The 14,546-nt window shown below is 45.1% G+C and overlaps 1 protein-coding gene across 1 annotated transcript; it reads right to left on the reverse strand.

Moving 5' to 3' along the window:
* Positions 1 to 208: 208 nt before the first annotated feature.
* On the reverse strand, positions 209 to 1,147 carry LOC120857404 (olfactory receptor 9-like). Its single transcript, XM_040232843.1, has one exon. The coding sequence runs from the start codon at positions 1,145 to 1,147 to the stop codon at positions 209 to 211; it is 939 nt and encodes a 312-aa protein (XP_040088777.1).
* Between the last annotated feature and the right edge of the window lie 13,399 nt (positions 1,148 to 14,546).

The raw sequence follows: 14,546 nt of genomic DNA on the forward strand, positions 1-14,546 counted from the left end.
GCCTCCACACAATGCATCTTTCCAGCTTTGTGCCTAAGAACAAGTCAGATTAGGGCCAAAAGAGCAGGCTGCAGAAGCCAAGCTCTGAGCAACAGTGCACTCGAGCTGGGCAGGCTAGGGACCCCGACACACCACTCAGAGCCAGGGCTTCTTTCTCACTCTTCCTTGAAAGCCTCCAAAGATCAGGCCCTCCAAAAATGAGAGGGGGTCAAGGACTCCAGAAGTATTTCTTCACAAGCCGCCTCATTGCCCCTGTGACCTCCTTGTTCCTCAGAGTGTAGACGAAAGGGTTGAACATGGGAGTGACAACCGTGTAGAAGAGGGCAAGGATCTGGTCCCCGGCCTGGGAGGAGCCTGCCCCCAGCCTCATGTAGGCAATGGTTCCTGTCCCAAAAAAGAGCATGACCACAAATAGGTGGGAGGAACAGGTAGAGAAGACTCTTCGACGTCCCTGGGATGTCGCAACCCCAAGGATGGTGACAAGAATACAGGCATAGGACACTATGATCAGAGAGAAGGGTGTCAGGATAAAGGCTATGGTGATGGCAAGATTGCCCACTTCACCCCAGAAGGTGCGAGCGCTGGCCAGTCTCAGCACAGGCAGGATGTCACACAGGAAGTGGTGGATGGTGTTGGTACCGTGGAAGGGCAAAGTGAAGATGAGGATGGAGTGAGTGGTGCCAGTGATGATGCCCATGAGATAGCAGGCACCCACCAGGCACACACAGGCTCCCGGGTTCATCAGGGTGCTATAATGCAGCGGCCGGCAGATGGCAGCATAGCGGTCATAGGCCATGGCAGTGAGCAGGCCACATTCAGCAATGCCAAACAGTGAGAAGAAATACAGCTGGGTAAAGCAGCTGGCTGGCAGGATGGTGGGGCAGGGGGAGAGGAGGTCGGCCAGCATCCTGGGGACCACAGTCGTGGTGTAGAGCATCTCCAACCCGGAGAAGTGGCGCAGGAAGAAGTACATGGGCGAGTGCAGGGCAGCGTCCGCCAGGGTGAGGAGGATGATCAGCGAGTTGCCCAGCAGGGTGACCAGGTAGACCAGAAGCACCCCCCAGAACAGAGGGCCCCGGAGGGAACCGTAACCTGAGAACCCCAGCAAAACAAACTCAGTCACTGCTGTGCCATTGGCACCTCTCATGTCCCCAAGGCCAGACTGGAAGGGGGAGTGAAGGGGGCAGCCAGGCTACGACAGAAGCTCCAGCTGCAGCAGGGAAGGCATGTGGATAGGTCCACAAGACCCTCCCAGGGGTCAGGAGTGGATATACCAGCACCTGGGCGGCTGACATTGCCCCTCAGGACAGAAGGACAGAAACCAGGGGAGTTGAGGGTGACGGCAGTCCCTCCTTGAGGCTGGAACTGGAAAGACACAGAGGATTGGCTCCACTCACCAAGTTCTGAGTTCTGGAAGCAAAGAGATGGGACAGAGAGAACATTTTCCCTTTGGGAAAGCAGTGGAGGATATGGGCAGAAAGCAGGGTGCATAGAAAGAATAAATAAAGCTGGCAGAAGGAGACGGCGAGAAAAATGGATCCAGCAGGAGGCAGGGCTGGAGTGAGAGCAAGAGCGGAAGAGAGAAAGACAAGACACAGGATCAAGGCTTCAGAGAGAAGGCAGGTGGGGCTTTTACCTGCTCCTGAGTCCACATGGCCCCAGGTTGGCCCTCCCTGCAGCCCAGGAGGGAAGCTCAGTCCCCCAGAGCCTGATTCCCAGAGGAGAGGTGGGGATGGAAGCTATCAGGGGAGGCTGAAGAGGGGGAGAGGGACCTGACTGATGACGGGGAACAAGGAAGCAGCAGCTAAGCCTCTCTAATTCCCTGCAGTCAGGCCTGGGGGCTGGAGTCCACACCCCAAGGACAAAACAGATGCCACAAGGCAAAGGAGTCTGGGTTGTATCCAGGGTCCCTCAGCCAGGCCTGAATGAAGCCGGGTTCAGAAATCCTGTGTTCCAGCTCCCCAGTCAGGGTCTACCTGCTGAACTGCCCAGCTCACTGCCCCAGGGGCTGCCCTCTGCCCACTGCCACAGTGAGTCCCTAGGCTTCCTCTTTCCAGTGCCTAGAAACCAGGGACAGCACTTTCTCAAATTCCTTTTGTAAGACAGTGCTAATCATTCAAAGAAAACAAACTGCTAAAATAATAACAGGTCTGACTTCTGCTTGAACTTTCCAACCCACCCCAGGTATCAACATGGTCCCCAGCTACTGAGGAAGAAGTTAGAAAGAGGAAACAGATCTCAGCTGGAATAATGTCACCAATAGCGGGGGGAGGGGGGTAACACAAGTGACCAGAGAGGATGCCTCAAACCCTAATGGCTCAAAGAGGAAGGATCAGAGAGAAATTCCAGTCCTTGGAAAGATATGTATCACACAACCAAGAAAGAAGCTTTCTTTGCCATTGGTTCTTCTCCTGTTTAGAGTTGTGTGTGTGTGTGTGTGTGTGTGTGTGTGTGTGTGTGTGCTCAGTTATTCGGTCGTGACTGACTTTTATACCTCCATGGACTATGGACTTCCAGGCTACTCTATCCAGGGTACTTTCCAGGCAAGAATTCTGGACTGGGTTGTGATCTCCTCCTCCATGGTGATAGCTCACAGTGAACAATGTCGGATTGGTGATCTCCAAAGAAGAGTTAGCTTCGGGACCAGGGACCAGACTTGATCACTCAAGAGCTTTTGTGCAGCAGAGTTTTATTAAAGTATAAAAAGGGACAGAGAAAGCTTCTGACAGACATCAGAAAGGGGACAGAGAGTGCCCCTCTAGTCTTAGCAAGAGAGCTATATAATTTTTCAATTGGTTATTGCAGTAAATCAAAAGAATGTCTCAAGGTTGTAAAGGTCTTACCAGACCCACCCCCACAATATACATTTTAAGGTAACAGGATTAGTCAGAAGGTTCTCAAGAAAGAGAAACATGTCCTCCAGCAGGATACATTGTTATATAATACTTAGTACAGACTTTAAACTGAGTTGTTGTGTAATCTTTAACTCTGGGCTTAAAGAAAAAAAAAAAGAACATTTTATATGACTAAGACTAAGGAATGTAGAAAAAAATGTTTGTCCTTTCCTCCTCTTCAAGAGCCTCAGACCCCTTTCTCCTCCTCAAGAGCCTCAGACCCCTTTCTCCTCCTCGGGGACCCCGGGCTTCTTATCAACCTACCTAAAAGTTGATTCTCTCAATGGTAGCTCAGCCGGGTAAAGAATTCCCCTGCAATGCAGGAAACCCCAGTTTGATTCCTGGGTCAGGAAGATCCCCTGGAGAAGGAAATGGCAACCCACTGTAGTATTCTTGCCTGGAGAATCCCCATGGACACAGGAGCCTGGTAGGCTGCAGTCCATAGGGTCACAAAGAATCGGACATGACTGAGGGACTCAGCACAGCACAGCAGAGTTCTATGAAATCCTCCTAATTCAAGGCAGTATCTTGTATTTGGGTTTTTTCTATTTTAGGTTGCAATAGGTTTATTTATTAAAAATTCAGGGTTTCCCTAGTGGCACAGGAGATAAGAATCGCCTGCCAATGCAGGGGATATAGGTTCAATAGGTCTGGAAAGATCCCATATGCTGTGGAGCAACTAAACCTGTGCCCCACAAATACTAAGCCTGAGTGTATTCCAGCTACTGAAGTGTATTCAGCCTGAGTGTATTCCAGCTCTTCAACAAGAGAAGCCACTGCAAAGAGAAGCCCTCACACCAGAACGAAGAGTAGCCCCTGTTGCCGCAACTAGAGAAAGCTGAGCAAACCAACAAAGACCCAGGGCAGCCAAAAAATATATATTAAAAATAATTTTTGTAAAAAATAAATAAAAGACAATTATTTGTTTAAAAAAAATTCAAGACTTCCTTGGTGGTCCCAGGGCTAACAGTCTGCCTTGCAATGCTGAAAACTCAATAGCTGGTAGGGGAATTAAGGTCCCACATGCCACGCAGTGAGGCCAAAATATACTAAAAAAAAAAAATTCAAACAACTTAAGTAGATAGTCCACCCTCAAGGAAGGGAAGCATAATCCCCACTCTTTAAGTGTGGGCTGTACATAGAGCTTTATGGAAAGAAGCAGTAAAAACAGTAACTTTACAGAGTAGCCTGAAAAACACCACGTCATGATCAAGGTCAACATCAGTAGTGTGAAATCAGGTGATAGTGTACACCTTTGATCTGCTGTGATGTGAAAGGCACGTCACCTCTTGGCTTTCCTCCTAAAACCCATAATTCCAGTCTCCTCATCAGAAAATTTCAATACAGGAACAGACTACAAAATATCTCACCAGTACTCCTCAAAGCTGTCAAGGTCATTCAAAACAAGGAACCTCTGAGAAACTAAGGAGACATAACGCCTCAATGTACTGTGGTATCCTGGAAGAGGTAAAGGACATTAGACAAAAACTGAAATAAAGCACGGATCGTAGGTAATAATAATGTATCACAGTTAGTTTACCAATTGTGACAAATGTATCATACTAATTTAAGATGTTACTAATACAGGAAACCGAAGTGGGGTGTATGAGATTGCAATTTTTCTGTCAATCTAAAACTTTGCAATTTTTCTGTCAATTATCTTTGTAATTTTTCTGTCAACCTAAAACTATTCTAAAAGAAAATTTTTATTTTTAAAAGTTGATTTATTGACATGGAAAAATATTCACAATGTATTATTAGCTGATAAAAAAAGTAAAAAACAGCAAATTGTCCATATAAAATACATATTCTGATAAATAAATAGAGAGAGAGATAGTTAAGGTAGACATACACCAAAGTATTAACAATGATACACTTTGGATGAAATGTCCTTGGAGTGCATAACTTACGTAACTTTTGCTTGTGATTTTTTTAAGTATGTTTTTGACCCACTGATAACACAATAATAAAAATCATATATGAAACATTAAAAGAAAAAGATGAAATTTGTTTTAACATATTTTGGTATTATTAAGTATCTGATTTATTTTCAACCATTTATGCCTACTTATGCCTTTGGAAATGTTTCTTTTTATCAATAGTTTAATTTTTTAGTCAACAAATGAATGTTTCTGATTGTCAGTGCACATTTATCAAACATGGGTCATAGAAAGGCTGTGAATAGAACATGTAGGCTGTTTTCAGATTTACGATGTTGAGCATGTCTGTAATTTCCAATTTTAAAAAGTTACCAATAAAAAACAGGAAGGAGGTGTTATAGAGTCCCATCAATGGACCCAAAAGGGCTTTTTTTTTTTTTTTTTTTTTTTTTTGAGTAGCAGTGTAAATACGGAAGCTGTTCAAATGAGATCACATCGCCCCCGTGTGGTCAATCTCCAAATAGCCACATTATACACGGTCCCCTCTCTGAGCTGTATGGGTGAGGAGATGGTCGAAGGAAGGTGCCTTGAAGATCTTCTATTTGTTCAAACTGCAGTCCACAGAGGAGAAAACAGATCTATAAAAGCTCCTTTAGTTCACCCAAGATCGTTCAGTTGAGAGCGGAGCTGAGTGCACCTGACGGGGAGGAGCCCACTCACCCCTCAGGTAGGACTTTTCCATCTAGGCCCACGGGTAGGTCAGATATTTCTGCCACACCAGATTCCCACTCCTGGAATACACCTGCTTGCTCTTCCCTGCCTGAGAACCTTTCTCCCCTTCTCAAGTTTATGTCCTGTCCACCCTTCCAAACCACGCACAGACAGACACAGCTTCTCTGAGAAGTCTCTGCTGCTTCTCCCAGACAAACTACACCCCTCCACAGCCTTCCATGCTGTGTCATCTCAGAACTTTGTGACTTAAAGCAAGAAGCATTTTATAACTCATGGTTTCTGAGTCAGAAACCCGAGTGCGACTTAGCTAGGTGTCTGTGGCTCTCACAAGACTACAGTCAAGATGGCAACCAGGCTCCCCTTGTCCCAAGGCTGCCCTGGGAGATGGGCTGCTCCCAGCTCACGCCTGGGCTGTTGGCAAGTGTCAGGGGCCCACTGGCTGGGGACACCAGCTCCTCACCATCGACGCCAGCTCACTCCATGGGAGCTACCTCCCCTCTGAGTGACTGAGTCAGGGAGTGATGGAGAGAGTGAGAGGGTGAGCAAGATGAAAGTCAGCGGGTTTTTGTAATCTAATCTTGAAAGTGACAGCCAATTACTTTTGCTGTGCACAATCAGTTAGAATTTGAGCCCTTATTTTAGCTCTAACACGTCAAGGTTACAAAAAGACTGTGACAGTGATCTTGCTCACACTCTCCCTCCCTCCCTCACTCAGGAAAGGCATCTGCCCTGTTGTGAGCCCCATGTAGCAAGGACCTGATGCATCCATTCACTCAAGAGGAGGGGAAGTGATGACACAAGGGCCTGGGCACCAGGAGGTGGGCTGGCTAGGGGCCAGCTGCAGGGCAGCCTTTCACGTGCATGCTGCTCTGCTACAGTGGACATTGCCCGAGCAATGCGGAGTCCAGCCCTGGGTTAAGTAATCACTTTACTTAAATCCCATCATCTGCCTAGGGAACCAGGCATCATGATTAATTCTTTGCACTTGAGAAGGCTGAGACTGAGACACACAATAGGTATGACTTGCTAAGGTCCCATTAGTCAGTGATGGAGCCAGGATCCAAACCCAAGCCTCTGACCCCAAGTGCAAGTGGGTACCCCCAAGTGTCTTTTCTACCTTAGCTGCCTGCCCTGACCACTCTCCGAGTCAGACTCTTGGCCACTCACAAGCTGCGTGACTCTGACCTCTCAGAGACTAGGTTTTCTCATCTGTAAAACAAAGACAATCCCTACCTCACAGGATTGTCGTGAGAATTAAATAACAATACACAGTGTCTGGTGTATAATACAAGTCAGCATTTGGCCACATGAATCAGGGGAGATGGAGAAAGTCAGTGAGTTCCCCACCTCCATTTCCACCCTACTCTGGAAGGACAATAAAATCAAAACAAAAAAAGCTGCCCAAAAGATACCGAGATGGAAGACAGTATGGGACTGAAGGAAACATGCCTTGGAAGTCTCTGCTTTGCGTGGAGAGGTGCGGGAGGCCCTCTGCTCCAGCCTGGAAGGCAGGAAGCAGGCTTTCTTCATCATGTCCTGTGGCCTTTCTCAGAACAACATTTTTTTTATTCAGGTAAAAATAGAAATATGTTGGTTGCAGTATCTGGAGTGTGTGTGGATGGAAGGACATGAGGAGAGTCAAGGAGAGAGAAAAAGAACTGAAGTATAATATGAAAAAGAGAAATGGGATCCATGACTGTCAGTCAATCCCACAAAGATCAGAAGATGAAACTGGTCTCAAGTTGCAGCTGAAAACATTAGGTTAGACCCAGGAAGAGGCTTCCCTGCTGTGTCAGAAGGCAAAGAAGGTGCCTGCAATGCAGGAGACCCCGGTTCGATCCCTGGGTGGGGAAGATCCCCTGGAGAAGGGAATGACAACCCACTCCAGTATTGTTGCCTGGGAAATCCCATGGACAGAGGAGCCTGGTGGGCTACAGTCCATGGGGTCGCAAAGAGTCAGACACCCTCGCGATCATGAAAAAACACCTAAGTCTAGGAAATCCATGTACCCTGAAGCCCAGACCTTCCTGAATTTCTGGGGCTGAACTATGACTTTGTAGGGAAAATGGGGAAGGGAAGATCTCACAGAACTCTGAGCTGCTGAGAGAGAGCTTGGGGCAGGAGAAGGCTCCTCAACCCCCTGAGATCCTCTTCAGCTCCACAAGTCTACGCAGTGTCTTGCATACATTCACATGCAGCTTAATAATTAATAGGTACTTTCTCCTCTGGGTTGCTGTGAAAGTTTTAACTAGTTCCCCAGGGTCAGCCAAAGCTCCCTCAGGCCGGGTCCCTGGTCCCACAACCCCCAGAGCCTCAGCAACAATAATGACCTTACATGAGAAAATGAGAACTTCTCCACAAGTATAATGGTAATCACACCCGCAATAATGCCACAATTGTTTTTGTCCCTCAATATTTAAAACAAAGAAAGAACACAGGGAACTATACTCAGTATTTTGTAATACCCTATAAGGGAAGAGAATCTGAAAAAGATATACGTGTGTGTGTATATGTGTGTATATGTGTGTGTGTGTATATATATATATATATTTGGGCTTCCCTGGTGGCTCAGGTGGTAAAGAATCCACCCACAATGCAGGACACCTGGGTTCAAACTCTGGTAGGGGAGATCCTCTGGAGAAAGGAATGGCTACCCACTCCAGTATTCTTGCCTGGAGAATTCTATGGACAGAGGAGCCTGGAGGGCTACAGTCCATGGGGTCACAAAGAGTCGGACATGACTGAGCAACTAAGCACTAACCGCCTATATATATGATTGGATCACTGTGCTGTACACCTGAAACTAACGTGACATTGTAAATCAACTATACTTCAATCTTTAAAGTAAATAAGTAAAAAGAAAATTAACAGTTTGCAGCCTAGCAATGAACAGAGCACTTCAGCAATTTCATGATCTCATTAGTCCTCACCTCAAACCTAGAGATAGGCCTCGCAGGTATTACTGCTGTGTTTTAATGACAGGAAAACTAAGGAGCCACGTGACTACAAAGTCACTTGGCCAACAAGGGTGGAGCTGAGACTTGAAACCTAGAAGTCACACCCCAGGTTCCCGTCCAGGACATACACCACCTAGTCCTGCCTATCTCGAAGACCCCCCCTCCTACCAGCTCTGTCCCCACACCTGTGAGTTGTCCTCTGAAAGTCCAGCTCCTTCCAACATCAAGAGGCCACAGTGTCTTACACAGCAACCAAGGAATAGCTGACCTCCTCTAAGAATCCCCTTATCTTCTCACATCCTGCCACCTCACCACCCAGCTGGCATCTGGGACAAGAACACAGGCATCCTTTGGGGGGCGTGGGGGAATTAGTCCCTGCCCACAGTCCTTACTATGCTTCTATAACTTCATCCACCACTCTGCCTAAGAACTTCCAGAGCTAAGGGGAGACTTGCTGTTTATATTTATTAATTTGGTGTTTTGTTTCTTGTTGCACAGCATAAATAGCTTACCAAGACATATCAAACAAACCCCCTCCCCCCGCAAAAAAAAAAAGAGCTAAAATTAAAAGTAGCAGCAATGGAAATAAAGATAAAAAAATAAAATTTTAAAACAGAAAAAGAGAGGAAGGGATATAAAATAGAGTCAGGAATGAAACTAAAAAATGCAGACTATAAGACTCATGCCCTCCTAAGGGTTGGTCACAAGTTTGGCTCAAAACTGTTTAGCAGTCAACCCAAAAAGGAAAGTCTGGTTAGTTCCACAGTCTACAATGTCCGTGAGATAAAACAGAGACAGACTGCTTGGGGCACCACAACTATTCCTGGAGCTAAGACCAGACAGAAGTTTCTCCGAAGGATACCCCTAGAGAGATGACTGTGGTTCACGTCCCTATGGTTCTTTAAAAGTGAGTTTGTTGGTATGGCTTCTAACAGCTCAATACAGGGAATACCATGGCACAAAAAGACACTGGCCAAGGTGGGAGGGACTGGGTACACCACGTACCCTGCTCTGTCCTCATGGAGCTCGAGGTAGGGCAGGATTTCTCAATCTCGATGTGCCTGACATTCGGGGCCAGGTCATTCTTTGTTGTGAATGACTGTCATTGCCTTACAGGAAGGCTGGCAGCAGCCTTGGCCTCTGTCCACTAGATGCCAGTAGCACCCTTCGCCCCAACTCTGACAAACAGTGTCTCCAGAGGTAGGCAAATATCAACTGGCCCCAGTTGAGAACCACTGATTCAAGGGTAGAAATCACTGCTTCTGTTTTCTTTTTTTTTTTTTTAATTTGTTTATTTTGCTGTGTCTTAGTTGCAACACACAGGACCTTCCATTGTGGCACTTGGACTCTAGTTGTGGCATGGGTTTAGTCATTCCGCAGCATGTGGGATCTTAGTTCCCCATCCAGGGACTGAACCTGTGGACCCCTACGTCGCAAGGCAGATTCTTAACCACTGGACCACCAGAGAAGTCCCTTCTATTTTCTTTTTAATGTGGAGGAGCAAAGAGGAACCTGGCTTTTTTTTTTCCCCCTGCTTTTTTTTTTTTTTTTTTTTTTCCCCATTGGAGGTAATTGCTTACCTAGATAATCTTTGGGCTTTTTAATTTTTGAATTAAATATTTTTACATAGGGTGTAAACCAAACTTATGAGATGCTTAAGTTGATTTAATCACATTATGCTTGTAATATATATGCCAAATATAGACATACATATATATATGTATATATCTTTTAAGACTTTTTATTTTCTATTGGGGTATAGCTGATTAACAATGTTATGACAGTTTCAGGTGAACAACCAAGGGACTCAGCCATACGTATACATGTATCCATTCTCCCCCAAACTCCCCTCCCACCCAGGCTGCCACATAACACTGAGCAGAGTTCCCTGTGCTATATAGAAGGTCTTGGTTGGTTACCCATTTTAAATATAGCAGTGTGTACACATCCATCACGAACTCCCTAACCATCCCCTCCTTCCCCTCTCCCTTCCCCCCAGCAACCATTCTAAGTCTGTAAGTCTAAATCTGTGAGTCAGTCCATTTCTGTTTTGTAAGTGCATCTGTATCATATCTTTTTAGATGCCACATATAAGGGAGGTCAAGAGGAAACTGCTTTTATTTTTATTTTTTACAGTTTTATTGAGGACTAATTTATGGACCATAAAATCCACTCATATAAAATACAAAGTTCTGGGACTTCCCTGATGGGGGGACTTCCCTGATGGGGGGGACTTCCCAATGCTGGGAGCCTGCCCAATTCAGGGGGCCCAGGTTTGATCCCTGATCAGGGAAGTAAGAGCCTGAATGCCATGCAGCACTGCCAAATAAAATAAATAAATAAATAATTTTAAATATATAGTTTAACAAAATAAAGTACACAATCCAGTGGGTTTAGTATACTCACGGCATTGTTTAACCACCAAGCACATCACTTCAAAAAGCTACTCTGCACCCCTTAGCCTTCCCTTTCTTCCCTCCTCCCAGTATCTCTAGGACAGATTTGCCTCTTTTAGATATTTCATGTAAACAGAACCACGGAGCAGGCGGTGTTTTGTGTCTGGCCTCTTTCACTTAGCATGTTTTCAAGGTTCATCCATATTGTAGCAGGAATCATTACTGATATCTTTTTGTGGCCGAATAATATTCCATTGTATGGATATGTCGTATTTTATTCATCCGTGCATCAGTTTAAGAGTACTTGGGTTCTTTACACTTTGGGGCCACTATGAATAACTTTGCTACAAACTCTCACATACAAAAAACTTTTTTTAATTATAGTTGATTTACATTGTTAGGTTCAGGTGTACAACAAAGTGATTCAGTTATACATACACATATACCTATGTTTTTCAGATTCTTTTCCCTTTTATGTTATTATAAAATACTGAGTATAGTTCCCTGGTGTACAACGTTTTGAGAGGATATATGTTTCCATTTCTCTTTGGTATATACATAGAAATGAATTGTTGATATGGAGCTCTATGTTGTTTTGTTATTGCTGTTATTTGTAAAAGGAAGATGTATTTGTTTATATTCATTTTCTTAGACCCTACGTGTAAGTGATAACATGATGTTTGCCTGTCTCTGACTTACTTCGCTTAGTATGATGGTCCCTAAGGTCCATCCATATTGGGCAGCTACAATCTTAAAATATTGTCGCTGATTATCTGATCAATGCCCTGATGATAGGGCTTTCCTCACTAACAATAAAGACAGGCCTGATGAGCGGGGCTTCTCAGGGATCTTTCAGAAAGGTCAAATAGTGACAGCTCTCTGGGGACCTGCTCTTTGGGGAGTGCTTCAGGAGCCAGGCAGGACTGGAGTTGCTCAGGTGAGGAGTGAGCTCACAAGTTTTTGGGATATTAGTAAAATGGTCCATTATACTGACATTCTATTGTTTTTAGTTCCTTTCTTGAAAGGGGAAATGCAGTTTTCACAGTTTTGAAACATTCGGAACCATGAATTAACTGCGTAGAAATGTCATAACTGACTGCACTTCCTATCTACAACCCACATGTGGCAGGCAAGGCCAGCCAGAGGGTGAGAGAGGACTAGTCTTCCATTTCTCAGACTGTGGGTGTATCAGAAAATGAAGAAATGCCAGAACAGAGTTACTAAAACATTGGTGCACTTTTTATGTTTATTTTTAACCAACATAAACTTTGAATATCATCAATAAATGCAAAGACAGTGTGACCTTATTAGGCAATAATAGCAAAGTCCTATACTGGAGGTCTTTCATGAATACAAGCCCCGGGCCATGTAACTTCCCTGGTTCCCTGAGTGATAATAAGACCCTTCCTTTCTGTCCTACTGTGGATTTCTCTGCTCCCTACGGGAGGAAGGGAGTGAAAATTCAGATAAGTCAACCTCCAGTTCTCTCGTACCAGGAAAGCAGCAGCATCTCAGTAGATCAAAGTGGTGCCTCCTCCAAGCAAATCCAAGGAGGTCAGAAGAAGGTCATCCTCCCCCATCCATGGTCATGTCTCAGCCTCTGCCAGCATTCTCCTGCCTCTCCAGGCTTCCCTAGGGGAAAAAAGTCACTCCTATTGCTATAACGGAGATTTACACCATTCCTTTTCTGTCTGGCCTGGGCACTCTGCACAGAGCAGCATAGAATAAAAAGACTTGACGTGCTGCCTTAACTCATTCCTTGTATCACACAAGTGAAGGAGCCCTTAAAACCCAAGACATAAGAAGAGAAAGGTTTCTTGTGGAGATTTCCTCTTTCTCCACCCATGTTCAAGCTTCAGATTTTAGCCTTTTAGCCAAATGTTAATAAAGTTTTCCTCTACCAGATTTTACCACATCCAAAGTGGGGAGGAGTTCTCTGATTTCATGAATGGAGTATGCTGTAGGCAATTTTTTTACAAGTTACCTAAAAAGTAAGCACACCTCACTATAACACGGATTAATTTTTCTCTCAAGTCAAAAAAATCGGATTCCATATTAAGAAAGCATATATTCCCCCTAAGGTTCAGATTGGGATTCTATTCCTAGCAAAATGCTAGTCTATGCTAGGGACACAGGACTTCTTACCAAGCCTTAGTGAGCTCTGCTGGGTCACACAGCCCTCCTAAGTCAGGTGCCACCTTCAAGTTCCCATCCTCAACACTCTCCTCTGAGAGAAGAAAAAGGGAGAGCTCAGTAAAAAGAACCACCTGGGGAAATTCCCTGGCGGTTCAGTGGTTAGGTCTCTGTGCTGACAGTGCAGGGGCCACTAGTTCAATCTCTCGTCAGAGAACTAGGATCCTGCAGTGCTCACAGCATGGTCGAACAATCTGGCTTTAACTGAAGCTTTATGCTGATCTTCCACATCTTGATATTTACTAGGCAGAATTATAACAGCAACACAGTAATATCTTACCTCAGGGTGGTGCAAGTGGTTTACAAAGCGCTCTCGCTTGCATTTCTTCATTTGAGCCTCATCTGAGAGGTAGGCATGACATATTTTTCCCATGGAACAAACGGAGAAACTAAGGCTCAGGTAAATGACAAGCTACGTAGCCTGCACATGGTAGAATGGTAACTAAATGCACAATTTCAGCCTCACAGTTCAGTGCTTTTTATATAACATGTCGTTGCCTATAGAGTGTTACTTCTTCCATATTGTTGTGTCTGTTTTGGATGTGTGCCTTCATCTTTTTATGCAAGTTGTAAAAAAATAAGAATATATGTTACTGTCTTGAGACTTCCCTGGTGGTCCAGTGGTTAAGACACTGGACTTCCACCGTGGGGGTCGAGGGATCAATCCGTGGTTGGGGAACTAAGATCCTGCATGCCACAAGGTGTGGCCAGAAAAATTAAATTAAATTTTAAATAAATAAATAACGATATTATCTCAAGATGAGGACAACAGCAAAAGGAAAAAAAAAAAGGAGAGCTCAGTACTTCTTAACAAATATTGTTGGCACACTAAGTCATATCTGATGGCTTCCAGTATTTTTGCTGTGAAACACTAAAGCATCAGATTGCAACATGAGAGAGTGCACACAGAAGTTGCACAACAAGTATGTGTAATGAGAAGAGCACTCTGGGTTGCTAGAGGGCACACACTCTTCTTGTCACTCTCCCTGTGCTTCTTGAGAGTTCCTTGTGACCAGAGGACATCTCAGTGAAAGTCTGCCAACTGCAGTATAAAGCTGGGCATTCTAGCAGAGCCACACCTTCTAAAGGTGAAAATACTGCTCAGAGTTGCCAAGAATGATGTTTGCACTAGACATTCTAACCCCTACTCCAACTCTGAGCCTCGCCTCATTCCTGAAGCTAAGGGCCCAGCCCCAGTCCCTGCCCTAACACCAATCCCTATCTCATCTGATCCTCTGGCCTTGACTCATGCTCACTGACCGGACCTCTGTCTATCTCGCCTACCAGTTCCATCCAGTTTCACCTCCTGCCTCACTGACTTGGTTTGATCCTTGCTGGACTCCATTTGGGCTTAATTAGCCATGCCCAGGTACAGGCCCCAGGCAGCTCCTGTTTGACCCTGCAGTGAGGTGCTAAGTCTGTACATCTGCCCACCTAGGCATCCCTTAAATGGAGGCCTTGCCGCCACTCCTTCCTGAAATCAAGCTCTGGAAT

This window comes from Oryx dammah, unplaced genomic scaffold (assembly GCF_014754425.2).
Source record: "Oryx dammah isolate SB20612 unplaced genomic scaffold, SCBI_Odam_1.1 HiC_scaffold_29, whole genome shotgun sequence".
In the NCBI taxonomy this organism is placed as follows: Eukaryota; Metazoa; Chordata; class Mammalia; order Artiodactyla; family Bovidae; genus Oryx; species Oryx dammah.